Source organism: Girardinichthys multiradiatus, chromosome 14, assembly GCF_021462225.1.
Source record: "Girardinichthys multiradiatus isolate DD_20200921_A chromosome 14, DD_fGirMul_XY1, whole genome shotgun sequence".
NCBI classification, from domain to species: domain Eukaryota; kingdom Metazoa; phylum Chordata; class Actinopteri; order Cyprinodontiformes; family Goodeidae; genus Girardinichthys; species Girardinichthys multiradiatus.
The window spans coordinates 27,642,929-27,670,486 of record NC_061807.1 but is presented as its reverse complement, the minus strand read 5'-3'; the positions used below and the strand labels follow the sequence as shown (position 1 = coordinate 27,670,486).

The 27,558-nt window shown below is 41.9% G+C and overlaps 1 protein-coding gene across 4 annotated transcripts; it reads left to right on the top strand.

The window, feature by feature from the left end:
- The first annotated feature begins 2,592 nt into the window (after positions 1-2,592).
- per1b (period circadian clock 1b) lies at positions 2,593-26,549 on the top strand. 4 transcript variants are annotated; one of them, XM_047385536.1, is made up of 20 exons: positions 2,593-2,769; positions 9,502-10,276; positions 11,737-11,990; positions 12,824-12,945; positions 13,120-13,321; positions 13,409-13,603; positions 13,943-14,021; positions 14,967-15,073; positions 15,373-15,526; positions 15,817-16,081; positions 16,774-16,882; positions 16,977-17,136; positions 17,219-17,334; positions 17,521-17,667; positions 18,958-19,263; positions 19,462-20,237; positions 20,329-20,509; positions 23,678-23,882; positions 25,118-25,268; positions 25,357-26,549. In XM_047385536.1, exons 2-20 carry the CDS (start codon positions 9,864-9,866, stop codon positions 25,642-25,644), a joined length of 4,230 nt encoding a protein of 1,409 aa, XP_047241492.1. In that variant the 5' UTR covers positions 2,593-2,769; positions 9,502-9,863; the 3' UTR covers positions 25,645-26,549. The 4 variants fall into 4 exon arrangements, with proteins under 4 accessions (XP_047241492.1, XP_047241496.1, XP_047241493.1 ...); XM_047385537.1 differs by having other exon boundaries at positions 2,605-2,726; XM_047385541.1 differs by lacking the exon at positions 2,593-2,769 and adding an exon at positions 10,975-11,106 and having other exon boundaries at positions 10,170-10,276.
- Positions 26,550-27,558: the final 1,009 nt, after the last annotated feature.

Sequence of the window (27,558 nt, the reverse complement as noted above, 5' to 3'; positions counted from 1 at the left end):
CTTCTGCGGATGTTGGCTTTCTCACATCCTTCTGTCTCTTCGTGTAATCCCAGACACACTCACTGATGTTGAGATCAGGGCTCAGTGGGGCCACACCATCACTTTCAGTAATTCTTGTTCTTCTTTATGTCGAAGATAGTTCTTAATGACTTTGGCTGTATGTTTGAGTTCGCTCACTTAGCATTTAGTAAATAAAAAAAAATAAACAATCATCATTTAAATTACTGAAAGCATTCTTTGTTTAAAGCATTTATTCACACCATACACATTTATATACACACAGTATTGGGTAAAATGTTTGCCCAGTACTGTGTGTGTGTGTATATACAGTACAGACCAAAAGTTTGGACACACCTTCTCATTCAAAGAGTTTTCTTTATTTTCACGACTATAAATATTGTAGCTTCACACTGAAGGCATCAAAACTATGAATTAACACATGTGGAATTATATACTGAACAAAAAAGTGTGAAACAACTGAAAATATGTCTTATATTCTAGGTTCTTCAAAGTAGCCACCTTTTGCTTTGATTACTGCTCCACACACTCTTGGTATTCTGTTGATGAGCTTCAAGAGGTAGTCACCTGAAATGGTTTTCCAACAGTCTTGAAGGAGTTCCCAGAGATGCTTAGCACTTGTTGGCCCTTTTTCCTTCACTCTGCGGTCCAGCTCACCCCAAACCATCTCGATTGGGTTCAGGTCCGGTGACTGTGGAGGCCAGGTCATCTGGCGCAGCACCCGATCACTTTCCTTCTTGGTCAAATAGCCCTTACACAGCCTGGAGGTGTGTTTGGGGTCATTGTCCTGTTGAAAAATAAATTATGGTCCAACTAAACACAAACCGGATGGAATAGCATGTCGTTGCAAGATGCTGTGGTAGCCATGCTGGTTCAGTATGCCTTCAACTTTGAATAAATCCCCAACAGTGTCACCATCAAAGCAACCCACACAATCACACCTCCTCCTCCATGCTTCATGGTGGGAACCAGGCATGTAGAGTCCATCCGTTCACCTCTTCTGCGCCGCACAAAGACGCGGTGGTTGGAACCAAAGATCTCAAACTTGGACTCATCAGACCAAAGCACAGATTTCCACTGGTCTAATGTCCATTTCTTGTGTTCTTTAGCCCAAACAAGTCTCTTCTTCTTGTTGCCTGTCCTCAGCAGTGGTTTCCTAGCAGCTATTTTACCATGAAGGCCTGATTCACACAGTCTCCTCTTAACAATTGTTCTAGAGATGTGTCTGCTGCTAGAACTCTGTGTGGCATTGACCTGTTCTCTAATCTGAGCTGCTGTTAACCTGCGATTTCTGAGGCTGGTGACTCGGATGAACTTATCGTCTGCAGCAGAGGTGACTCTTGGTCTTCCTTTCCTGGGGCGGTCCTCATGTGAGCCAGTTTCTTTGTAGCGCTTGATGGTGTTTGCAACTGCACTTGGGGACACTTTCAAAGTTTTCCCAATTGTTCGGACTGACTGACCTTCATTTCTTAAAGTAATGATGGCCACTCGTTTTTCTTTACTTAGCTGCTTTTTTCTTGCCATAATACAAATTTTAACAGTCTATTCAGTAGGACTATCAGCTGTATCCACCTCCTGCACAACACAACTGATGGTCCCAACCCCATTTATAAGGCTTGAAATCCCATTTCTTAAACCTGACAGGGCACACCTGTGAAGTGAAAACCATTTCAGGTGACTACCTCTTGAAGCTCATCAACAGAATGCGTAGCAATAATCAAAGCAAAAGGTGGCTACTTTGAAGAACCTAGAATATAAGACATATTTTAAGTTGTTTCACACATTTTTGTTCAGTATATAATTCCACATGTGTTAATTCATAGTTTTGATGCCTTCAGTGTGAAGGCATCAAAGGCAAATTCTTTGTATGTCCAAAAACGTACTTGGCAATAAAGCTTTTCTGATTCTGATTCTGATTCTGAAGCTACAATATTCATAGTCATGAAAATAAAGACAACGCTTTGAATGAGGTGTGTCCAAACTTTTGGTCTGTACTATATATATATATATATACATATACATATATATGTGTGTGTGTGTGTGTATTATTTATTTATATAGAATAAAGATGCATTGTATACATTATACACTAAATTTGGTCCCTTTCTTCACTATTGACCTTTGTCTGCATGCTCATTGGATAATCTTTCTGTCTGCAGATAATGTGTGCATTCTAATGCCTGGAGTCTGTACAAACTTTTTTTAATGGTTTTTCATAAAAATATTCTTGATATTATCTAGACAGATAAGTATTCTTCCTCTTTTTCTTGTTTTTATTATAATACCCTGTAATACCTCCCTGCATCATATGACAGTTTCATGCTATGATCTGTATTACGGTAAACTGTTCCTGCTGTGGGAGATCCTCCCTCTCGTGTTTCCACTCTTGTTTGGAAACGAACTGCAGTTCCAGTCACCGAGCAACGTGACCGCCGAGCCTCGTGCAGGTAGCCCCGCCTCTCAAGCCCAATCAAAACGTAGAGGGGCGTATTGTGGGCGTGGCTCAAGCCCGCTGTTGTCCAATCAGTGTTACTGTTTCGACATCACTTGTCAAGGCATGCATGGCAACACGTGCGGCCGTGCGTGTAAACTACTTTTGGGGAGAGCTCAGAAATGTTTGCAGAGGCAACATAGGAACGAGAAGCAAATTTACTCGCTGTTAACTTGGATGTATGTTGGCTCTTGAATGACCTTTGTGTAATTTACGGGTAAGAATCATATCAACTGTGGTTACGTTTGAGCAGAAGTAAGGTAAGCTTTGTGATTTTATTACCTTATTTTAACCGTTGATTTGCTGTTAGCATGCTAGCTGTCATGGCTCTAAACTGCGGACAAAAAGCCTAATGTTACAGTTAGCTGTGAAACATCTTTATTATCCTACATGTTTTTTTGGTTTTGTTTTTTAAGGGTCAGTTTTCTACATACACTTTGCATTATTATAATACTCTCAAAGCCATGCGAACCGCTGAGTGCCAGAATCAGTGCTTTTAACTCCTGCCAAATAACTAGAATTGATGACTAGTTGTTGGGCTTATAAAATATTGTCGTCTGTTTTGGTGTCTTTGTTTGTTCGATTTGCTGTTCAGTTTTTATTGACATTGCACATGTGAAGTAACAGGAGCTGTAAAACTCTGTGTCAGCTTTGTACTAACCAAGATATGCTTTATTGTTTTGACTGGCAATAAAAGACGGGAATTCAGATAAACAGACAAGACAAATGGCTCATCACGCGTTCATTTCTTTCTTAGGGGTCCAAAAAATGATCCGCATTCAGAAGCGGAGCGAATGTTTCAGCAAATGGAAAGCATTGAGTTTGAATATTTGGGGGAAAAACGTGGATCTGCATTAGAACTTGAACCCAATAATTAGGCCGTTTGGCCCATGTCGCAACAATAATTTTAACCCAGTTTAGCCTCTAATGTTGAGTTTTTGGATCGGTGGATTATTTTGTATTTAGATGTTTGGAGGGTGTTGCAATTGTTGTTTCTGTTGCTTATGATGGCTGCTCTTTGCATCAGTTTAAGATAAGACAACATAATCCTTTCTTAGTCCCTCAAGTGGGAGATTTAGATTTCTGCACCCTTCATCTACCATCATTGTCATCAAGTTTCATCTGCAGCATCCATATATTTCTCTTTTGTAGTTTTCTAAACCCAGCTGTGCAGCAATGTTTTTTTTTTTTTTTTTTTTTTACTGTGCATCTCATTATCTGTAACTCATTTTGAAGGTTTGAGAGAAATGCGTTAGTATGAACAGGAACGCCACTACAGTTTTGTTGTAGTAAATGTGCAAACACCTATGTAGGCAATAGATTAAAAACGTCCTTTAAGTGATCATGGCTACACAGGTCAAAGATGGCTTGTCCAGTTTGTTTGTAAACAAGCCCAGTCAAACCAGCCAGTCTGCTGTGGGTTATAGAGGAGACTAGGTAGCGTTGGCAGAGGTGGCGTTATGTACATTTTGAACTGTTTAGGCACCTGTAAGTGGACCAGTGAGTCACCAGCCCAAAACTCTCTTGTTATCTGTATGCAAGATGTCTGTAGCTTTGTCTTTACTGGCTGAAGAAATTACACAACATTCTAATAAATCTCTGTTGCCTGGTGAACAATGCTAAGAAAAGACACAGAGTGATAGTTGGTAAAGGAAAGAGGAAATGTGTGTGGCTTGGATGTTCTCAGAAAGGCAGGAGGCTGTCAGCAAGTGGAAAACTGATCTTTCATTAAGGTGCCAAAGGTTATTAAACTTCTGTCATGTTTATGTGGCCTGACCCGTGACACCCCGCGCTGGAATAACAGGTGCGTTGCAGATATTTTAATATATCTGTAGTGGTTTCTTCTTCTTAAACCGGAGTTTTCCTTTCCACTGTCGCTACGTGCATGCTCAGTGTGAGGGATTGCTGCAAAGTCAGCAACGCAATACAAGCGACTGTCCACTGTTGCTACGTGCTCATCCAGGAGGGGTTAATCCTGCAAGTCACTGATTCGATGCAATCTGCCAGGTTTCCTTACACAGAAAACCTTTTAAACTATTTGAATAATAAACTACATTTGCATTGTTTGTAACCTAGGATCAGTTTGAATGTATGTACTTGGCTTAGAATCTGTATGATTCGATTGAATTGACTTGGTAAAGTGCCTTGAGACGACGTGTTGTGAATTGACGCTATATAAATAAACTAAATTGAATTGAATAGTGCCCTGGGTATCATGTGATTGTTGTGCCCGTTTGGTGGGTTAGGGTTACTGCATATCAGGGATGTATGTTAATCAGGCAGGCTGGCTAGAATAGCTATTTTTATTAAGTTGTGGCTGTTATTGATGATGATGATTTGGGATTTGTAAAAAAAAAAAAAAATAGAAGCATGTTTTATTCTAGTTAAACTGATTACAGATCCTTTTCATAATACCGGTTACCAGAATCAAGCTAAACCCATTTGAAAACCTGCAAAACTTTCTGTCATCCCACTCCTACCATTTTGACTCCTTTACATGAGCTGGAGGAAAAAATTGCCAGAGTCATGAAACACCTCCCCTCCCCAGCTTCTGCACACTGCCTGTCAGCTGACCCAAAGCAGGATACTGCTCACAAGAAATGCCAAATCACACTGCCAGTGAATTGGCTAAAAAAAAAAGGCTCTCAAACCTTATGTTTACTTGCAAGATATATAAATTTGCTGTTTTTCCACGCCTGACATAACATTAATTAAATGTTCTAGTTAACATAATTAAAGTTCAATAATTTATCATGTTTTATACTTTAGCAGGAGTATGAGTAATAGTTTTTTTGTGTGAATATAGATGCTATGGTATTTTTACAGAAGGTTATCGTGCCATGAGAATCTCACACTAACCCATGACTGGTGCATTATAAATTATTGTTCATCTCTTTGAATATCAATGTGTAGCAGATGAATGGACAGTTTCCACTTGGCTGAAAAATGTGCAGACACTGTAGATAAGCATCATGATCCACAACGACACGCTCTTTTTTTGTGGTCGGGTAGATGAGCCGTCAGCCACCCACTGACACTCATTTTATAATTTGCTGGGGGAGAACCAACCAGCCTACTTAACTCAGCTTCCAGTAACTCAATCCAGAACAAACGATGGAAGGTATGAATAATAGCAGCCAGTCTAGATTACCAGTGCAGTAAACAGTTGATCTATTTGAACCCCTTTTTCTGAGCCTCTTTAATGTAGATGCATTATTTGTATTATTATCTGGGATGGAATATGGGATCTGGAAATAGAAAATAGAATAAAAATTTATACAAAACAGCTTCATCCTACTTCCCACGTGAAGTGGGGTTTTGTGTCATTTAACGCTGATCTAGATTCAGTTCAGTGTGCTGCATATTATACCAACAGGCCCCTCTGGTCGGAGCTGAGACCAGTGGCTGGCACGCAGTCCTCTTCCATCGCTGTCGGCACACCGCGCTCTCTCATTGGCCCAGCCAGCCGGCCAATCAGATAGCTGCGAGGCTCGCGGAAACCACCGTCGCGGACACGTGCTCGTGTTTGTACCCAAGGCAGAAACCCGGAATTCAGCTGCTTAGGTGCGCACTCTCAGATTCCCAGAGAGCAGTGCGAAACAAACAAATAATTTTTTTTTTTTTTTATGAACCAGCTGCGCGGTTTCGGTGGCCTGCACAGAGGAGTTTGTTTCCGCGAACAGGTGGGAGTTCTGCACTTGTCCACGATCAGACCGCATCTTTTCAATCTGTAAACCGCAGCGGGGAGTTGTTCTCATGTTACACAGAGGTCCCTTCAGGTGATTGTTTTTATACAAGTATTAACTGTCCTGTGATTCCACATGCACGATGTTGATTTTCTATGATAGAGGATGCCACTGTCATCTGTAGCTCAGATTAGGTCTTTATAATGACTGCAGCCTGGGTCATAAAGTTTTTTTTTTTTTTTTTTAAGTTGCTGAAAAATTGTCTGTTATCTATGAGAGCAATTGGTGATTACTTTAGAACAAAATCTTTCCTGGAATCATATCCCAGTGCGGTTCACAATGAATTTAATGCATTTTTCAGCATTTTCGGTTTTCCTTTCAGCTTTTATTTTTCTATGTAGGCATGGGCTACCATGGGATCCTCACTGCCTGATGACCCAAAGTAAAAAATATCTTGGATTCTGAGTATTAGAATAATAAAAGAGAAAAAATGAATGGCATGATTACATTTTTGTAATACAGAAAAGATGGTGCTAAAATAATATAGCATATTGATTATTACAGGCATAATAATGTTATTTTAATTTTGATAGACAAAGGCAAGATGTTACTTGAACGCCCTTTTAGTTTATTCTTTTTTTCATTTTTTATCAGTGGTAGTTCTTTAATTTCCAAAACAACTGAATTTCTGCGAGGAAAAAGTGTAGCAGCCTTCTTTCAGCCAGCTGACCGGCATTGTGCAATAACTGGTGGGTTATGGGGTGGTTTTGTATCCATAGCAGTATAAAACCATGCTATATTTACAGGTTTAGATTTTATTTCTGTTAATTTGCGCAGTGCTGCCACCAGGCAGGTCAGAGGTGGGGCAGTGGCCACACTTTTACTGACAGTCATGATTAATGACGTATATTTTCAGGAAAGACAGGGCAAGCTTCACTAAGTACTTACGGGTATATAATTTCTATTTATTTTCAAATGTCTGTTACTCACTGTCCACTTTTACTGCTTCAACAAACCATAAAACATTTATTACCAGTCATGCAACAAATTATTCTGTGGAAGGTAGTAAGCTCGGCACATTCTGTTCCTCAGTCTTGTTGCTTCAGTTCAAAGCCTAACCTTCAGGTTCAATCTGTGCATGCCCAAATATAGCTGCCTGTACTTGGTCTCTTGCCAGTAGAAGAGAGTTTCTCAAACTTGTATCACAAGCTGTTAAGGCTGCATCATTTTTGTGTTCTGTCCTACCTTGTGCAGCTTCATGAGACGCTGGCTTTTGCAGCTTCAACTTTTTTGCAAAGATTATATGCAATAATCAACTTATTACTTTATAACTACTTTATAACAGTTCTAGATGCAAGATGTGGTGGGATTTTCGAGTCAGGAAAAGCGACTTCATTAGATTCGGTATCATCTTCGCAGTTTTTTGCAACATTATCCTGATTATATGTTTTCTTGAGGCTGTGGAGCCCTGCGCAGCGTTAGAGGAGGAAAGCAAAACGAATGATGCAAACAAAGACACAACAAAAGCAGGGTGAGGAGCTGTCCTCTATAATGCACGGAGATGGAGAAGACTGTAGGAAGGGCGTGGCGGGAGATTTTAGTGTTTTTTTAAAAGCATGGTGTACCTTGACACCAGTAACCAGCTCATGTCTAATAGGTCTGAGTTGTCATTGGTTGCTGCTCCCTGGGAAACTGATAGTTGGGTCTTATTTCGAAGCCTATGTATGTTGATTTTGAGTCTGAGAAAAGTTAAATTATTCAAAGGGGGAACATACGAGCATTGGCCTGCATTTTGACAAATTAAAACACTGAAAAGCTGAAAAGCAACATTTATTCGATTAGTCACCTAGGCTTGAGCTGCAGATGTTCAGCTGTTTTAGTCACTTTGATTAATCTTAGGTGTGTCTTTCAAAGTTTTGTCACGTGACGTTGGGAACAGTGAAGATCAGGGGCAGTGACTGAGCTGGGTTGTACAAAGCAGCGTTTATTGCATGCCCTGTTCCTTCCCACGCCAACACGGACACTAACTTGCATAATCGGAGTCTGCTTCCATAGAAAAAGCTTTCTGCCGGTAATAATCAGAGAGGGTCGACGAAAATTTAGGTCTGATCCAGATGAGTTAGCAGAGTTTATGTGAGCGTGTCTTTTTCTCCCATAGGCCAAACATGTTGGATCTCTGCTATGGTTGTAAGGAGGCTTTACTGTCATCATGATAGACTGACGGTGCGCTCAGGGCGATGTGCATTGAAGATTGCGGTTGTAATGTCACAAAGTATGAACAATTTTTGAAGACACGATTAGTCAACACCGCCTCCGTTGTGCATCTTCTTCTGTGCACGGATGCCAGCCGGCCCAGCTCGCATCTCCCCGCCATGCTGCCGTCTCTCCTTCTCCCGCCCAGTTCGGCCACAGCTCACACATTCTGCCATGTGCAGAGCGCGCATCGTCCTTCTGACCAAACATAATGCTGATTAGCACTTTAATGAAGGCAGCTCAGTGGGCTGTAAACTACTGAACTCATACACTCAATCACCTGTATTTAGGTTATTAATGAGCCGCGGTCGTCACTGGCTGTCCACACCTGTTGCCATCTAATAATCTGGTTTCTGCGTCAGGGCAGAGGGCTTTTTTGTCTAAGCTGCCACTCAGGGAACGTATGTACAACCGTCTCTGCAGCAGAGCATCACTGCTCACCTGTTGGCGCCCAGCCAGGAGGTCGGACGCTTCTTTTGGAGCAGCCAGGTGTATAAAATTGGAAGGATTGACGACTTAGCAGCAGCCTACATCGTCCCTCAGCTACATCTGTAACGCTTATAGGATTACCGAGTGGCCAATAAATAGAACTAGGCTGTTACTTGCGTAGGTGGCGGCTATATATGAGCACTACTCCCAATTAAAGTCCTAATGAAAGAGGGAGATCTCTAATGTTGAGCTTTGTTTGCCACTCTTGACGTAATGTTTATCTTGACTGTGTTCTGGATAAAATGGGACTGTGCTATGTCGACTAACCTTGTGGTACGTTTTTGCTAAATTCAGCATGCATGCGTATGCAGTTGCAACACGCAACGTGAGCTGAAGATTATTGTCTTTTTGCGCTTTTCATTTCTGGATAATCTGTGCAAAAAGAGCTGTCAGCAGGAGCAAGCATCATCTACGCTTTCTAACAAGCAGGCTGCAAGGCGGCAAACAATTCAGGGCCTTGTTGGAGTTTTACCTTGGAGGGGAACATGATGAGTTGATAGTACTGGATGCTTTCTGTCTCTGTGAGGGTTTCATTCTGTGTCCACCTTCTCTGTTTCATTTCAGGTGGCCTTTGAGCGGCCGGAGTGACTCGTCTCTGCGCAGGAGTGCAGCGAATGGTTTATTTTTTTGCTCTCACTAAGAGCTTTTTTTTCTCACTCCGACTCTCCATCGCTCATCCCATCTGTTCCAGGACGCCTGCCAAGGTTGCTTCATAACAAGACATTCATCTGTTGTCTACGCCGCTTTGAATGACACTTTGAAGGCTTTTAGAGCTGTTTTGTCGTCAAAGAGGGGTTGACGCTGTTTCTTTACAAGAAAACACATTTTTTAAACCTTTTGCCATTTTTTTTCTTAGCCAACCACTATGGTTCACTTGTGGTTACATACAAGTCCTACTTAAATTTGAGTTGCTCCAGTTGAGCTATATGACCTCCTACAGTAGTATGAGTTATGACAGCTCCACATCACTGCCCAGCAGCAGCGGTCGGGGGCGAGCAGTAGGGGCCTGCAACAAGGACCAGGAAGCAGAGTCACTAGAGGTAAACAAGCAGAAAACCTCATGCGGACGCTCCCTTTCCAATGTCACCAGCCAGGAGCAGGGATGCGCCTCCAGAGGAGGGTCTGGGAGCCTCTCTGGAGACCAGAGGGGGCTGCATTCGGACGACATGGATGGGGTTTCCAGTGGAAATGACTCAGGGGAGAGGGAAAGCGAGGGCAGGAGGGTGAGGGACGGAGGTGCCTCATGTGGACACCAGTCGGCGCCCAGCTCCCATAGTCACAGCTCCTCCAACGGCAAGGACTCTGGGATGATGCTGGAAACCACAGATAGCAACAAAAGGTAGGAGAAGTGTCCACTGCTTCTTGTGATACTTCATGTATCTGTTGACCATTTCATGACCTTTCCATACAAGCCCGCATTTTGATGCATATGATTTAGAAGTGTTTCCTTGGGAATTTGGCAAAATGAGGTTATCATTGTTCAGAAACTGTAAGTATTTTTAATGTTTAGGAAGCTAATCTAGATTTTTCTGTTTTATAGATTTGAACTGATCTAATGTTTTGGATGTAAAAGAAAGCAATAAAAACTGTGAAATAATCCCTTACTTCACTGCCAAATTAGACCCAGGCTCCAGCATCATATTATGTAATGATTTGTGGACATAATAAAGCCCAACTAGATGAATGGTTTGAACTCAAATGGCCACAATATCATAAAAACTGGCAGAAAAACGCCCAGTAAACCAAGTTTGGAAAACGTTTTGCAAACGTTTCTAACCAAAACACAGTAAATCTCATGCAGGCTATCTAAAGTACGCAAAGCAGCAGAGTTAACAATCAGATCAGATTGCATGGCATGGCATGAGAAGACAGGATTTCAATTCTCAAAATGCTTCTGAAAACGTCTCGTCAACAGTATTTGCCCTTCGCTATTTTGCGAATTGAATTTTGTCTTCTCCAAAGCGACATTAAAACCTCCGCAGCATTACTTTAAATTCTTGGAAGAAGTTAAATGCTTTTTTTTTTTTTTTTTTTTAGAAATGAGAAGCCTTTCATCAAAGATATCAGCATTCGAAACTTCCCTGCTGCTTATCAGTCAATTTCAAGAAGTCCACATCCTTTTTTTGTTGAACTCATCTGATGCACGTTTCTGCTCAGATGTTCTCCCCAGTAAGCCAACATCTCATACATTCAGTTTCGTTTTGCATGACGTGTAGCTGCACAATGCTTTGCAGAAATATTTATTTGCCTTAACCATAACCACAAACAGCAATGTGTTCTTTTCACATGTGATATACCAAATTATAAGAGAGACGGTACGTGGTTTTCAAACGTCTTTACAAAGAAACAATCTTAAAAGTGTGGTGTGCTGCATTCAGTTCTGATACCCCTAAATAAAATCAATTAGACCAATACTGGACCGTTTAGGCCTACGTGAAAAATACTGTGTGGCACACTGCCCTGAACACACCATGCCCACAGTGAAACGTGGTGGTGGCAGCATCATGCTGCGGGGATACTGATCTTCAGCAGGAACTGGGGGGCGTCAAAAGACCGACCTTGAGCTATTCTTTGAACATAAACCTAAATTTGGTCCAATAAATTATTGGCTCAGAGGGGCTGAATGAAAACGCAAGCCACACTTCTATTATTTTTTAATTTGTCAAAAATGTTTAAGAACATGCATTGTCTGTGTTAAACACAAAAGCCAACATTGTCGTTATACTGTGACAAAACGTGGAAAAGTAAACCTCTTTGAAACACTAAATTTAATTTCCCAAATCTGTCTTCCTCACCCAGCTCCAACTTCCATAGTCTCTCACCCCCCAACGGCTCTCTGGCCTACAGCTTGCTGTCGACCAGCTCGGAGCATGACCCCCCCTCCACCTCTGGTTGGAGCAGCGACCAGTCAGCCAGGCTGCAGACACAGAAGGACCTAATGAAGGCCATCAAGGAGCTGAAGCTCCGCCTGCCAGCTGAGCGCAAAGCCAAGGGCCACTCCAGCACCCTCGGTGCTCTCAAATACGCGCTCCAGTGTGTCAGACAGGTCCGAGGTGAGCGGCTGTTTTTGTTGATTTATTTTATTTTTTAGAACATAAATGTGAATGACAGTTGTCTATTTTGTCCTTTTTCATCTTTGCTCAATAAACTAGTAAGTTTCTGTGTCTTAATGCAAGCTCAGCTACTGGCCCTTCCACATTTACAGGCAAATATGCGTAAAAAGCATTAAAATACATTCACCTCCTATTGCTCTTTGAATTAAAACAAACATTTATTCAGTAAGGAAACGATTAAACTGCTAGCTGTTGAAGTCGCTGCAAAACAAATGTCGTTAAAGCTTTTTTAAATTCCTTCCTGATTTTTTTAAAAGCTAATTGGAGTGTTTGGGAGACTTTCCTTAAGTGTTTAAATACGACTTTACTCAGAGTCCCATTTCTCTTAGCCGCTCTCCTAGATGGATAAGACGGGAACATTTCCACTTCAAGGCAGGCAGATGTAGCCTTGCGGATGACCAAGATGTCAGTGGACATAAACCTATCCACAAACAGAGAAATAATTAAAACCTTTTTCAAAAATGGGAACAGCCTGTCCTACAGTCGTAAATGTAAAAATGTGCAGTTTGCTAAACTCTGTTTAGACTTTAAGTGGTATCATGTGCTTTGGTTAGATGGGAGACAGATTTAGCTTTTCAGTTGCAACGCCATCCCAGGTGGGTTGTGCATGAAACAAAGGATGAATATGTGGAAAAGCACCTCTTGTCCACTGTTGAGAATGGTGGAGGATCTGTGATGCTGTGGGCCTTTCCTTGTTACAGGGCTGAACATCATAAACTCATTTAAATACCAGGAAGATTTCATTTTTAAACATTTGGCCAAATATTTTTCAGCTAACAAAGAGTACTACCACCAGTGGAGTGTTGAAGAGTGTCACGGCTGCAGTCTGGACTTGTCGACCTTCACCATAGAGGAGCTCGACAACATCACCTCAGAATACACCCTGAAAAACACTGTGAGTTCCTACGCTTATTTGTGTTGTTCCTCTTGTACTTGACCTAAAAAGTGTGAAGAACACACGTGTCCTCGAATCTTTCAGTTTAGGTATCTCAACTACCAAGCTTACAGAACATGTTGTGTCTCAGCAGTCAGAGTTTCTCCAGTTTAATTCCTGCTCTCTGTCTTTCAGGACACTTTCTCTATGGCCGTGTCATTCCTGTCAGGAAAGGTCGTATACGTGTCCCCCCAGTGTTCGTCCCTGCTGCGCTGCAAGCCCGAGTGTCTCCAGGGAATAATGTTTTCGGAGCTCCTTGCTCCGCAAGACGTCAGCACCTTCTACAGCAGCACGGCCCCCAGCCGCCTGCCGGCCTGGGCCTCCTGCATTGGCTCAGGTCAGCTGATATAAATTGAAGTAATGATACAAAATAATCGAAATCAGGATTATAATCCAGTACCAACTGACTCTGCCCTCCTTGCAGCTTCTCCTCCCGTCGACTGCACTCAGGAGAAGTCCATGTTCTGTCGGATCAGCGCCAATCGGGCACAGGGGGGTGAGATGCGTTACCACCCATTCCGCCTGACGCCCTACCAGCTTACCCTCAGAGACTCAGACGCTGCAGAGCCACAGCCCTGCTGCCTGCTCATCGCTGAGAAGGTCCACTCCGGATACGAAGGTGTCCATTAGTCTGTTGAAATAATCAAAAGAAAAGCATTGAGGTGACAGATTTTACATCTGCTCCTTTATTTGGGTTGTAGATTAGTGTGGACGAGTGTGTTTGGTCTGGTTAGAGGATGCTGCTGTTGTATTCAGTACACAGTGTCTACATGTCTTCCTGGTGTCCATAGAGGACAGGGGAATAACAGAGATGGACAGGCTGTGTGCCACTGGTTGGCTTCGGAGCGCCATATTCCTCTGAATATAGATTACATGCCCACTACTATGGAAACGAGCCTTTAACATATATGCATGCAGTCAGAGGAAGATAATCATCTGTTTCCTCTGTTCCTGTCAGCTCCCCGTATCCCTCCGGACAAGAGGATCTTCACCACCAGTCACACCCCCAGCTGCCTCTTCCAGGAGGTCGATGAGAGGTCAGTCCCCCTCATTATGGTTACTATTGTGCTGCCATATGCCTGTAGTGTTTACGACCTGTCAAAGGATTATGACATCAACTAATAGACTTCAAGCTGTCAGTCAGTTTAGTTTCTTTTGTGGTTTTATCAGAATAATTTCTTGTTTAATTCCAAAAAAATGATGGGTTTTACTATTATACCCATATACTAGGGGGAAGATATGTTACAGTAAATAATAACACCTCAGATTTAATCAGCATTACTATTAAAACGCTCACCAGTTATGTTTTTGATTTTGCAGTATCCGTTTTTCTTAACAGCAACTGATATTTTGTCCCAGCTGAACCTTCCTGCTGGACAGCCTTAATATACTGTTCCAGCATGGGGTTTATTAAGAGGTTAAGAAAGCTGCTACAACACTTGTTGCTAAGGATATTTCTGACTGGAAAAATACAGATACAGTCTTCAATATACAGTATAGCTGAGGGGGCTAAGCTAACACTAGCATGGTTCTTCTCTGTTTTGATATGACTCATTGATAACCTCAGTGCATTTTCAACTAATTGCGGTGGACTAAACCTCCAGAAAAAGTTGTCCCTCTGCAAATCAATACTCTGCTTTGAACGTCTTAAAATCGAATGACGAGTGTTTCAGCTGCTCTTTGTGCTGTCTGATACAGACCAACAGTCATCCTTTCATTGGGAACGTGAATGTAAAGAGTAGAGTTTTCATACAGAAACCCAGATTTAGTCAACAAAATGCTTGCAAACACTATAATATGGCTTCCAAGCTGTAATGAGTTAGTTAAAGAAGCCGATACCTGGTACTGGTCGGAACATTCCTAGCATATGCTTGATTGCTTGACAAATTTAGATATAAAAGCAAACTTTCACCAACTTTTTCAAATGTGTTTAAGGAATAAAAAAACTTTTTTATTCTCATGATCTGAATGTGTGTTTTCAGGGCGGTGCCGCTTTTGGGCTACCTACCTCAGGATTTGGTGGGAACCCCCATCCTGCTCTACATCCACCCAGAGGACAGGCCAACGATGGTGGCCATTCATGAAAAAAGTAAGGCTGTTACATTTTTCTTTTATTTTGCTAGTTTTTTTTTTATCTTGATCAATTGTTTGTCAGATTTTCTGAACGTTTATTTTCCTGTCATCTGTTAAACTACCTCACCTACTCTAGACGTAGTCTGAATTTCCACATTTGTTTTTCTCTCATTCTGAATCCTTATAGCTGTTGTTTATATCGAGCCGCATTTCAAATCCCTTAAAACCAGAGTTTCCTTGCGAACATGTCTAATGAGGCCAATTTTTCACGCTCGTCTTTGCTCCATCTAAACTAGCGCTGTGGTCCGTTTGTAGTCTTTCAGTTTGCAGGACAGCCGTTCGACTACTCGCCACTGCGGATGTGTGCCCGCAGCGGAGAATACGTGACCATCGACACTAGCTGGTCCTCTTTCGTCAACCCCTGGAGCAGGAAGGTGGCGTTTGTTGTTGGACGTCACAAAGTCAGAACGTAAGCATTTTTTAAAATATATATACATTTATGTTAACTCCAAAACAAATTCAATACATTTTCGTGTAGTTTGTTTTGTGATTGTGATAGCATTGTTAGTTTTCATCTTAGTAAATTTGAAAAATAAAATAGAATATTCTGCGAACTTTTCTCCAACAATCAGATTGTTTCTGCTCCTTTTTGTGACCTCATACACTAACAACAAGCTCAGAAAGAGGAGAAGAGGGCTAATCTTGATCTATATCCACGTTTTAGCAGAGTATCAGAGTTGTCCTCCTCCCCATTTACAGGAGCCCGTTGAACGAGGACGTGTTCAACGCGGCGATGGGCTGCGAGAGTCGAGTCGTCACGCCTGACGTTGTCCAACTGAGCGAGCAGATCCATCGGGTTCTGGTTCAGCCGGTTCACAGCGGCAGCTCTCAGGGCTACAGCTCTCTGGGGTCCAGCGGCTCCCGCCACTCCCACCAACAGCACCCCAGTGCCTCGGCTGACTCGTCCAGCGACAGCAACGGCCCCGCAATGGACGAGGTCGCCATCGCAGCTTCGCACAAACCTGTGAGTGTGAGACAGCATTTGTTTTAAAAACAAACTCGGGCACTGAACTGTTCATTCACTACTCGTTAAAAGTTCCAACAATTGTATTTAAGAACATCATAATTTAACTTAAGTTTGCAGGTTTGAGTTTGCAAAAGCATTCATCGCCCTTGAACATTTGGCCATACAACATTGGCAAAAAGAAGCCATTGTTTAGAGAAAGGAATAAAAAGTCTGGTTTGCAGTTTTGCCACAATACACGCAGTAGACACAGCAAACCTGTGGAAGAAGGTGCTGTGGTCAGATGAGGCTAAAATCTAACTTTTTGGTCTACTTGCATAACTGTGAGTGGTGGAAAAACACATTCCATATCACCCTTGATACACCAGTGACCTGGAGAAGCATGGTGGTGGAAGCATCATGCTTTGGAGTTTAACTATACATCATTTCACTTCATGATGGGGCTCTACTTTGTGTTGGTCTGTTATTTAAATGTTAGAAAAACACAGCGAGGTTTGCAATGTTACTGAAGGGGTCAAAGTTCAAGGGGTATGAATACCTTTGCAAAAAACTGCATTCAGTATGCATGTAATACCATTAATGATCAAAGTTTTTCATTTTTACTTGCTTTTTACCCAAGAAATGTCAGACATATGCACAAGATCTTCACCAATTCCCACAGTAATTAACTGCTGAATACTCTTCCACCCCAGATGACCTTCCAGCAAATTTGCAAGGATGTCCACACGGTCAAGACCAACGGGCAGCAGGTTTTTATCGAGTCCCGCAACCGTCCACTGCCTAGAAAAAACACCAGCACAGGTAGAATGAAACAACAGGCTGATGAGGAATACAATACTCATGATGATCGAGAGGGGAAAATATATACATGTCTATTCCTCTCATGTTTGTCCAGGTGCAGCAGGGGTAAGAACCACAAATAGCGATCCAATCAGAGGTTTGATAGCAGAGATGACTCAACCTCCTAGGTCCTTGGTCCCTGCAGCTCTTCTGCAGAAGGAGCCGTCGCCATGTTACTCCTACCAGCAAATCAACTGTCTGGACAGCATCATCAGGTTTGTGCACAAGCTCAAAGCTGTTTTCTTCCACTATATTTCTTCAAAATCCTGTCACTTATCCTGTATTTTTCCGGCACAGGTACTTGGAGAGCTGTAACATCCCCAACACCGTGAAAAGGAAGTGCTGCTCCTCCTCCTGCACCGCCTCATCCACGTCCGACGACGACAAACAGCCAGACGCCAGCGGTAACAAAGGTACCCAAATTCTGACAATCTTCCACTTTTTTTCTCAAAGGTGACTAGTAGGAGAATGCATTTAACTATCTACACCTACAGTCCAAAACAGAAATTTGAGCTTGTCTCATGAGTCTGCACATGTCCTGAGTTACTAACAAATCTGGCTCTCAATGTCTCTGTACTTCAACGCTGGTTTCTCTTCAGGTGGTTCAGTTAACCTCGTAGGTGAACCACCTCCTCTGCCTCCCCTGACCATGGCTGCGAAGGCAGAGAGTGTAGCCTCAGTTACGTCTCAGTGTAGCTTCAGCAGCACCATCGTCCATGTAGGAGACAAGAAACCTCCCGAGTCAGGTGGGCACCGTCATCACTCTCACTCTCCGCAGGTCTCTCCAGGAAAGCACCACGACCCTTGAAGATCTTTTCTTTGCTATTTCTTGCATTTGTCTTAAGTTTGGTATGCAGTAGACATTAGGAAAGAACATTTTTGCTACTTTAGGAGTTAAAATGATCAAATTATGAAAGTGTAGATTTCTATTATTCACCTCAGTGTATCATTTAGAGTAGATTAGGAGTTTTGTATTTAAAATGTTTTTTTTCCTACAGTTTATTGTTTAATTTTTGTCTTGTTAAAGATAGTTTTGAAAACCTAGTGGTAATAGATTAGGATGCTTATTGATTTGTTTATATATTAAAGTCTTTAACTGGCGTAGTAATCTCTACCAATGGCAATTTTATGCAAAACTACAATTTGAATTTACTGCTAATCATTTGATTAATATTTGAACGTTTGGCGTTTAACTCACTCAGTGCTAATTAACAGTTGAGAAAATATTTATCACCATTTTAGGTCAGTTCCTCACACAGAAATTATTTGGGCATAACTATTTAACAAAAGAAATTCGTTGCCTTACTTTTTTGTCAGACTGATCCTACTTATGCTGTAAAATCAAGCTTTCTTTGTCTTGTGCGGTCACAGTTGTATTGGGAAGTCCGAGAAACGACGGTGCCCATGTAAAATGGGGTCGAGGACGGACTTATGTCCAAATTATGCAAGGACGTTTCTGGGAACGTTGTCTTTGTATCTTTGCAGCTATCCATGTTTAATTTACAGGCCTTGTTACACGATTCAAACCATAACCTAACATCCTGCCGTTATCATGCAACGTTGGAAGTTATCATCTTCCACAACCGAACTGAGTTTTACAACGGCATTGCACAGACCGCTGAAAGAAGACAACTTAGCTCAAATGAGGCTAATCCAGTGCTACGGTTTGCAAAAAAAAAAAAAAACCAAACTATTTCATGTCTTTGGAATCAATGGCCAAACAGTTCGTTTTATGTAGATCTAATTGCTGTTAGATCACTGAGCTAGTCATAGTGAGTGAAAGAAACTGTTTCATTCTAGGAACTGTAATTTGTGTTGCTGTGTTCTGCATGTCTTACATTTTACAAGCTAAACAAGGGGAAGTCCTTTACTGATAACCTTAAACAAAAATAATAATTAAACATGTGTTTTTAAAGTATTCTTGGAAAATATTGTTTATTTTTTCAGTTCTGTTTGATCAGATATGTGTGTATAAAAACAAATGTATTACATTATGTTATTTTTAACAACTTGTCATACCTTGTCCCCTGTCTCAGACATCGTAATGGAAGAGGCTCCCACAACTCCAACCCTGGTCACTCCCCCTCCAACTACCCCCCTGAAACCACCCTTCCTTCCACCACTTCCCCCTCCGGCAAGTCAGCCGGAGAGAGACAGCTGGAGAAGCGGAAGCATGGGAGCTTCCGGCCGGCTGGGTCTGACCAAGGAGCTGCTATCCGCCCACACCCAGCAGGAGGAGCAGGCGTTCCTCGATCGCTTCAGCGATCTGAGTAAGCTGCGGGTCCTCGATCAGACAGCATCTTTGACCGTGCGCGGCCACACCCCTGCTGCTCTGTCGCGAGGTACGATGTAAACATTGGATAGTCATACCCCTTTGAATTTTTTTTCCGTTTTGTCACATTAAAACCAAAAGCTTCATTTAATTTTGTCGGAATTTTATGTGGTAGACCAAAAAGTGCATAATTTAACGGTGCACAATTTTCAGTTTTCTTGAGTCTCTGGATTCAAAGTTAATAAAAGCTCATGTTCTTTTTCCTCAGGAGTTCGCTGCTCTCGTGATTACCCAGCAGCTGCAGGCAGCACCCGTCACCGTCGGGGCCGCGGCGGTAAGCGAATCAAGCACCAGGAGTCGTCAGACCAACTCAGTTCTTTTCCTGTGAATCGTCAGGACCCTAGAGCAAATGTGGCCCACGTTCCCCTAAACATGCCCCTCGGAGCACCCACAAACTCCCCTTCATGGCCCTCTGTGGGCTCCCAGGCCAGCATTTCTGCCACTCCCTTCCCCCCTGGTATGCTTCCGATCTACCCTGTCTATTCTCAGTTCACCCAGCCTTTACCCACTCATGATCCGACACGTTTCCCCCCCACCCAGCTGGTACCTCCTATGATCGCTTTTGTTCTGCCCAACTACATGTTCCCCCAGATGGGGGTGCCCATATCTCAGCCTGGCGCTGTCCCAGGACAATTCTACAACCCCAACTACAGTTTCCCAGGGGTGCCCCCTGCCTCTCTCCCCTCTGTTTTCAATTCTGTGCCCATGGCGGGCACCTGTCCCCCATCCCGCAGCAGCACCCCGCAGTCCTTCACTCAGCTACCCGCTGACTGCGAGGGGGCAGAATCTCCCCTCTTCCAGTCCAGATGTTCCTCCCCTCTCAACCTGCTGCAGCTGGAGGAGTCATCAAGCAACCGGCTAGAGGTTGCCACGGCAATGGGGGCATCACAGCAACCCCTGCCCTCTGTGCAGGGTGCAACAGCTGGGGGTCAAAACTCAGCCAATCAAAGAAGCTCTGACGATCCCTCCAAGGAGAACGAGAACGTAGGAAGCTTCAGTCACATATAATTCCCAGTTTTTCCCTCAATGTGAGAAGCATTTTTAATATTAACAAAATTATTGCTCTTTTGTTTAGGTTGAAGCTGTTGAGTCCAACCAGGACGCTATGTCCACCTCCAGTGATCTGCTGGACCTACTGCTGCAGGAAGACTCTCGCTCGGGCACTGGCTCAGCTGCCTCCGGTTCTGGGTTCTCGGGCACGCGGTCCTCAGGATCCGGCTCCAACGGCTGCAGCTACTCAGGAACCAGCGGCACCAGTGAGTGGATTTGTTTTCTTTTTCAAACGCATCCAAAAGATGCAGTGCCTCGCAGAAGTTTTAATATGCCCAGAAGTTCACTGTGTTTGCTTTTAGGAGAGAAAACCAACTTAAAGGAAAAATGTTTTACAATTAAACTCTGAAAAGTCAGGTGTTTATATTCAGACATTTATTTATAGACATTTATATTCAGACCCCCTGAGCCAATTCACCTGCAAACGTTTTAAGGCTGTATTAGCTTTGCAAATCTGCAAACTTGTGCCTTATTCTTCTTTGCAAAATAACCCAAACTGCATCAGATTGACTGGAGAGCGTCTGTGAACGTCAGTTTTCATTTCTTGCCACAGATTCGCAATGAAATTAAGGTTTGGACTTTCTAACACACGCATATTCTTTAATCTAAAACCGGAAGTGGCCAAGAAGTCACCTCCTTTCACATGTTTGCTCTGTCACCTACTTGGCTTGGGGCAAACTGTTAACATGGCTCCCTTTCAGTAGTGGTTTCTTATAAAGGCCAGATATATACAACAAATAGTTATTCTCTTAGCAGATTCTCCCACCTGAGCTGGGGATCTCTGCAGCTTCTCCAGAGTTACCATGGCCCTGCTGGCTGCTACTCTGACTAATGCCGTCCTTGCCAAACTTGTCAATTTAGTTGGATGACCATGTTCTCTTAACAAATCAGATTCCAGAGGGCAGCTGGGATTTTATTTAGGGGTATCATAGTAAACAAATGCACCCCAGATTTTTCGGTATTGGAATTGTCAAAAAATAAATAAATCATGCAGCAGTTGTTTTCTACTTTACAGTTAAGCGCTACTTTGTGTTGGTCTGATGTATTCAGTACATTGATGCGTTTGGTTGGAATCTGTTAGTTGACTTCCTCAATGAGCTGTCACGGTTTTGGGTAAATAAGTTAAACGTTCTGGTCAAAGGTGAGGTGTGTAGGGTCACAGTTAGTTCAGCTGTTAGTGACTCTGAAACCTCTACATGTTGTCCTTCCTGGATGATGGATGTAAAGAGGCAGAGTCATAGAAATGATCTCTGAAGGACACTTGAAGCTCAAAATGTTTTTATCACTGATGAGTAATCTCTTTATCTACACAGAGTTTGAGCTTGCCATAGGAGCATTACGTAAAAGATTACATAAGCAAGCGAAAAAGCAGGACAGCTTTTTTGGTCTTTTTTTTTTTTTTTCGTTTTCATGGTCTTGAATCTGGTTTTGTCTCTTTTAAGGTCTGTTTCTAAACCATTTATTTTTATTCAACTTAACCATTTTTGGTTTAATGGTCCACAGCATTGATTTTTGTTGGAATCCACCTTACATTTATCATTTGAACCTTGATCATTTCTAGTTTTATATTTGCCTGAGCAGAGTTACCCTGCTTATTGAGCTTAAAATGGAAGAACAATATGTAGGTGTGTTACCTCGGCATCTGTGTACTGACACACGGCGAAGCTTGAACAGGTTTAATGTCAAAACCATCAAATTAAGACCGCTCTTGTTCTGCAGAAGGATCTCCTGATGGAGGGTCTCGTGTGAGGCGATGGTACCATAATTGCTCATATTTAACAAGATGTCCTTGATGTTGTTTCCAGGACTGTGTTTGATTTATTAAATGAGACTGTATCAAGAATCCTGAGGGACACAGATAAACACGGCCTTGATCAGCAGGGGACCTTCCCTTAACACACTGAAAAGAAAAGATTAAAGATGCTCATAGAAAAACAAACATGTTCCTACATACAAAATGGGATTTCTAAAGAAATCAATGTTTAGACTTGATGTGTTTTTGAGATGACCTTACATCATTTTGTTTTTAATCATTTGTGTCCTGGAGAAAGTTAGTACACCCTTCTCCAGTTCTGTGTTTGAATTTGAGATGCACGGATCAGGCCCGTTTTCCATTGACCAGCCAATGCAAATATTGACTGATTCAGATTTCTTTTAAACTATAGAAATTGTTTTCTTACCTTTCTGCTGTGAATCATTAATTATTTATATTAGGAGTAGAGGCGATGTTACACTGTGTGTGTCTTGAGAGAGAACTGAAGTCGTAATTCAGGATTTTACTATTTTAAAATGGACAGAATGACATTTTAAGTTGTTTTTAGTGTCTCATATTAGCAAATAGCTTAGCTAGCATTAGTAACTGTAGAGTTCCGTCTCTGTGTGTATAATGTAGAGAATATAGGTCCTTAACTTCACTCTGAGATTTCCAAAATGCTGACATCTCCAAATCCAACATTTTTCATAACGGACAGAGGTTTAAAGCTCAAAAAGATTAAACAAAGCAACTTTGCTGGTCTCCATTCATCCTTCTTGTTATTAGCTAAGAGTCTCACTCCATGTTTAAAAAGAGCAACCTGAATTAACTGCTCCAACAAATAGTTTCCTTCTTACACCTTTTTGGGCTTTCTTTGACTTCAGTTTTATAACAATTCTGATCCTAAAAATGGCTCAGTCAGCTCAGCCTGTGAGGATTCAGTTACGATGCGTTCACTTACTGGGGAAATATCATATTTTTGAATTTCCAATAGGTGGTCACCCATCGGGGCTAATCAAGGTGAAAATAAGCTGAATTCTTGGTGCATTCATACACAGGACTGTATAAAACGATCTGGTCTTTAACAGGGTCCAAACAGGATTTAAATCCAACCTCAAGTGTATAAAAACACAACAGATTTCACTTTTTCATTATTTAGTCCTCAAAAAAGGCAAAATAGGAAAGTTTTGTGTAAAAGAGGAAAGGCATTAGCAATGCCTTTAGAGAAACAATTGTTGCTGCTCATCAATCTGGGACGGTTTATGAGGCCAAGGAGAGGGAATCAGACATGTGCAGCATGTGATACAGAATTATGAAAGAGCAGCGCACGCAGAGTTGCAGTCTTAGGAAGGCAGGCCAAAAAGATACGTGAGCATATTTTTTTTTTTTTTACTGCTGCTCATAGTTTGAGTCATGAAACCACACAGCATCTTCTGAACTTACCCAGAGATTGTTGCATAATTTTGGTGGAGATGTCAATTTGCGACCGAGACGTTTTCCCATGGAAATTGTATTGATAATGTTAAACAGAGATTGGGTGACTAAGTTTCCCGTTGGTGTAGAGATTGCAAACTGACTCAATAACAACCAACTTTACCTGTGTCATCCCCTCTCCCATCAGGCGGCAGCCACACCAGCAAGTACTTTGGCAGCATCGACTCCTCGGAGAACGACCACTCCCGTAAGCAACCAGCAGGAGGCAGCAGCAGCGCCGGAGGAGACGGCAGGGAGGATCAGTTCATCAAGTGTGTGCTGCAGGACCCCATCTGGCTGCTGATGGCCAACACTGACGACAAGGTCATGATGACATACCAGCTGCCTGTCAGGTACCATCTGACCTCCCGATCCAACCCTCTGTTTTTTTTTTCAGCTGATTCTTTTGATGCTTTTTAGTTCTTTCTTCCAGTACTATTAGATGCAACTGTTAATTTGGAAAAGTAGAGAGATGTCTGGGATTCGCAGGCAGATTAGTTTAGATAACTGATTGAAGTTTTTTTCCCCTCTTAACCAGAATAGCTACACATTTTGAATCTTCCCCTTCAGTCAGTACAATGAAAACCAAACCATGGAGGAGAGATGAAAAGGAAGTCCACTGGTTTGTCACATCGGGTGAACAGGCCTGTTTAAACATAGTGACACACAGAGTACTATATGTCACATATGTATGCATACCTCATTATTGCTCAGAGAGATCCTCCATGATTTAAGCTAACACCTTCTCGTGTGAGGAAAAACCTTTTTCTGAGAAAATAAACTTCCTTAATGCTCACTGTGGTCTTGTTACGCATTGTCTTGTCACCATGGAAACACTTTTGATTGTGTAATGTGAAAACAAGTGCATCGGGACGATAGCGCAGTGAAAAAGTATTTACTCCCTTACAGATGCTTTTCTCTTTTTGTAAGACTTACATGTTTCAGATCATCTGACATATTTTAAGCTGAGTAACTTACAAAAGTACTTTTTGAATTGTGATTTTATTTACTAAGGGGGAGAAAAGCTATCCAAACCCACCTTGTCCTCTGTGAAAAAGTTATTGCCCCCTAAACCTGATGAATGGTTGTGCCACCCTTGTGCAATGAGTCTTTAACATCCCTGTGGAGGTATTTGGCCCTCTCTTCTGGCTCACGTTGGAAGGTTTTCCGGCAAGAATGGCCTGTTTAAGGTTATGCCACAGCATCTCAATTAGATTTAAGTCCTGACTTTGACTAGGCCACTCCAAGCCTTCTTTCTGTATGTAGCTCCTGTTTTTGTCCCTTCTATTTGCTGCTTTGTCATTACTGTCTCTTAAGTTGTGACAAAAAGACAGAGATGTAAAGAAATCATAAAAACGGCTCTGCTATTGTGATTTCTAGCGCATAAATTGTTTATAATGATCTTCAGGTATCAGCATAAATACATCAGTGTTTACAAAATGAATGCATGTATTACTATGTTTGTAAGGGACAATGGATGTCTCGCTCATGCCGGCATATTAACAACTGTTCTCGTTACTGATGTTTATTAATGTGCATGTCTCTTTAAAATAATTAAATGTTCCTTCTCTTTCTGTGTGATTGACAGAAACATGGAGACAGTGCTGCAGGAGGACCGTGAAGCTTTGAGGAGTCTGCAGAAACACCAGCCACGCTTCACGGATGAGCAGAAAAAGGAGCTGAGTCAGGTCCATCCCTGGATTCACACGGGACGCCTGCCCCGAACAATCAACATCTCTGTAAGCTTCCCAGCTCAATATGCGTCCCTAGCAGAATGCATGGACCCACAGAAATGAAAATGAATCGTCTATCTGTTTGTGGTTTCAGGGCTGCACCGGGTGCAAGTGTCCCCCCTCGGTACCTCCAGTCACCCCGTTCGATGTGGAGATCCACGAGATGGAGCTGTGTACCGTGCTGAAAACTCAGGAGGAGTGCAGCAGCAAAGACTCAAAGACTCTCACAGAGACTGCCATGTACGACGTCCAGGCAGAAGACGAAGATGAGGAGGAAGACGCGCAAAGGAAAGACACCAAAACACAAGAAACTACAGAAGACATGAGGCAAGAGAATGAGGGACTGGCAGCAGAAACTGTGGAAGACGAACCAGAAACTTAAACTAAAAAAAAACACTGGAGTTTTCTCTTAAAGTTTCTGCTCATCTGCAGAAAAAAGCACGCACATTCCAGGACATTTGGAGCTCTGTGTTGCACGCTCTTCTGGGACATTGAGGTGCCTGACTGCGATCACAGAACATCAGGCATGTTATATACGACTACAGGAGAAATGCCTTGAAAACCACCAGATATTCCCACTCAATTTTAGAGAGTGACTTTTAGTTCTTTCTTCCCTTTTGTTCTCTTTTGTTCCTGTGGGCATATTTATTTAAGCTGTAAATTTCTCAGAGAAATGAGTGTGTTAAAAATAAAGACAGATACGCCTCATTACAGAGTTCACGCCTGAGAAGGTTTCCTCTGTGACTTTTCTTCACATTAATGTTCATACAAACTTTGTTGTTTTTTTTTACTTTGAGTATATTTTTGTACTTTAAGCCCCTACAGATACAGAAGATAAAATCCCCAAAAAGGAATTTGTAAAAAAATTTGTAAAAAAAAAAAAAAATGTTTTAGTCCAGCACCTTTATTTAGTCTAACCCCTCGTGTGGCACGGTGGCAATCACCAGAAAACTGACTGGTACTTTAACTGACTCTTCAGCTCAAGGTTTCATGTGGATGATGATGCTGATCTGACAGACAGTATTACTCCAGATGGTCATCACTTTTCAGCTTATGTGGTATTAGTGCTTGCTCGTGGCTTTAAGTGGGTTTTTCAAAGAGATCAATGCTTTTCTTTCATCTTCTGACAGTTTTCTCCGCTCACTTCTCTCTTTCTCTCTGTGGCACTGTTCTGGTCATGTGATATCCTACTTCATGACGTCAGTGGCATCTGCAGCAGTTTCTTAACTATTTTGTGAAGTTCTTTGTACAAAATGAAGACAATAAAATCACTTCAAATGTCCTAAACTATGAACTTCTGATTTTTCATTTTTCTTCTTCTCCAGCAGTTAGTTTTTATGCATCTTTTTTGAGTCTATTTTTGTCAGTGGGTGTTTTTGCAGTTGTTGGCCGGGGTACACAGACGTGTCCAGAAGGAGCAGGGAGCAGATCAGGGCAGTTGCTTTTTCCAACCCGACCGCAGTCTCCTTCTATTGAAACTGCGGTTTTAACCCAAAGTGGTCACCGCAGCCTAAAAAAGACAAAGGCATGTCCTCGTTGAGACAAACAATGTGGCTAAGTTGACTTCAATGCAACCCTTGATTACAGTAATGACAGTAATGAGTTTTATTGTGTGTAGAACCAGTTATAAAACAGCAGATGTTAATAAATTAACTGAAAGCTAAAACTGAAATTCTCTAATTCAAATCTTTCTGTGTGTGCCAAATTTGCTGATGTTTTTGATCTGTAACCCAGCATATTTAAAAACTCATTATTCCTAATTTCTATTTTGGGCTAGCTATTTAGCATTCTTTCCTGCACTTTAATAATTTCACCCCCGGGTTTCCAATGCATTCTGTGCAAAGAAATTTGATCTCTGCAATTAACCCTCATATATACCGGGCTGTTCTTGGCCAGTCATCTTTCCAAAGGTCTTGCAGCTGTATTAGAAACAAAGATAAAGTCACAAGGCTAACAAATAGAAGCTAAGTAGCCTTACATGCTAAAGATAGTTTTTTAAGCCCTGAATGAATGAAAAATGTAGAATTTTCAAGAATAAACAAAATTATTTGCAAAGGTTAAATGCATCTAACCTTCAGAAATAACTCACATAAACTGTGCTTTCATATCCAAGCATCCTTCAAAAACAACTGTCTAAAGTTGTTAGCTGGTAACTGGTAAAGTTGTTAGAAAGCTAAAATTGATATCCTAAATTTCTCAGCACAACTAGCAAGCATGAGGGACTAAACCTATTTTTTTTTTCTTGGCCAAATACAAACTATGCTTTTATGCCCACATAGCCCTAAAACGTAGCAGT

Excerpts from the sequence above, each read along its gene's own strand:
- per1b (XM_047385536.1), top strand. The coding sequence starts at position 9,864 with ATGACCTCCTACAGTAGTATGAGTTATGACAGCTCCACATCACTGCCC. Across the intron at positions 11,991-12,823 it reads GTGTGTCAGACAGGTCCGAG|CTAACAAAGAGTACTACCAC; the intron begins GTGAGCGGCTGT and ends AATATTTTTCAG. Across the intron at positions 16,883-16,976 it reads TAGAAAAAACACCAGCACAG|GTGCAGCAGGGGTAAGAACC; the intron begins GTAGAATGAAAC and ends ATGTTTGTCCAG.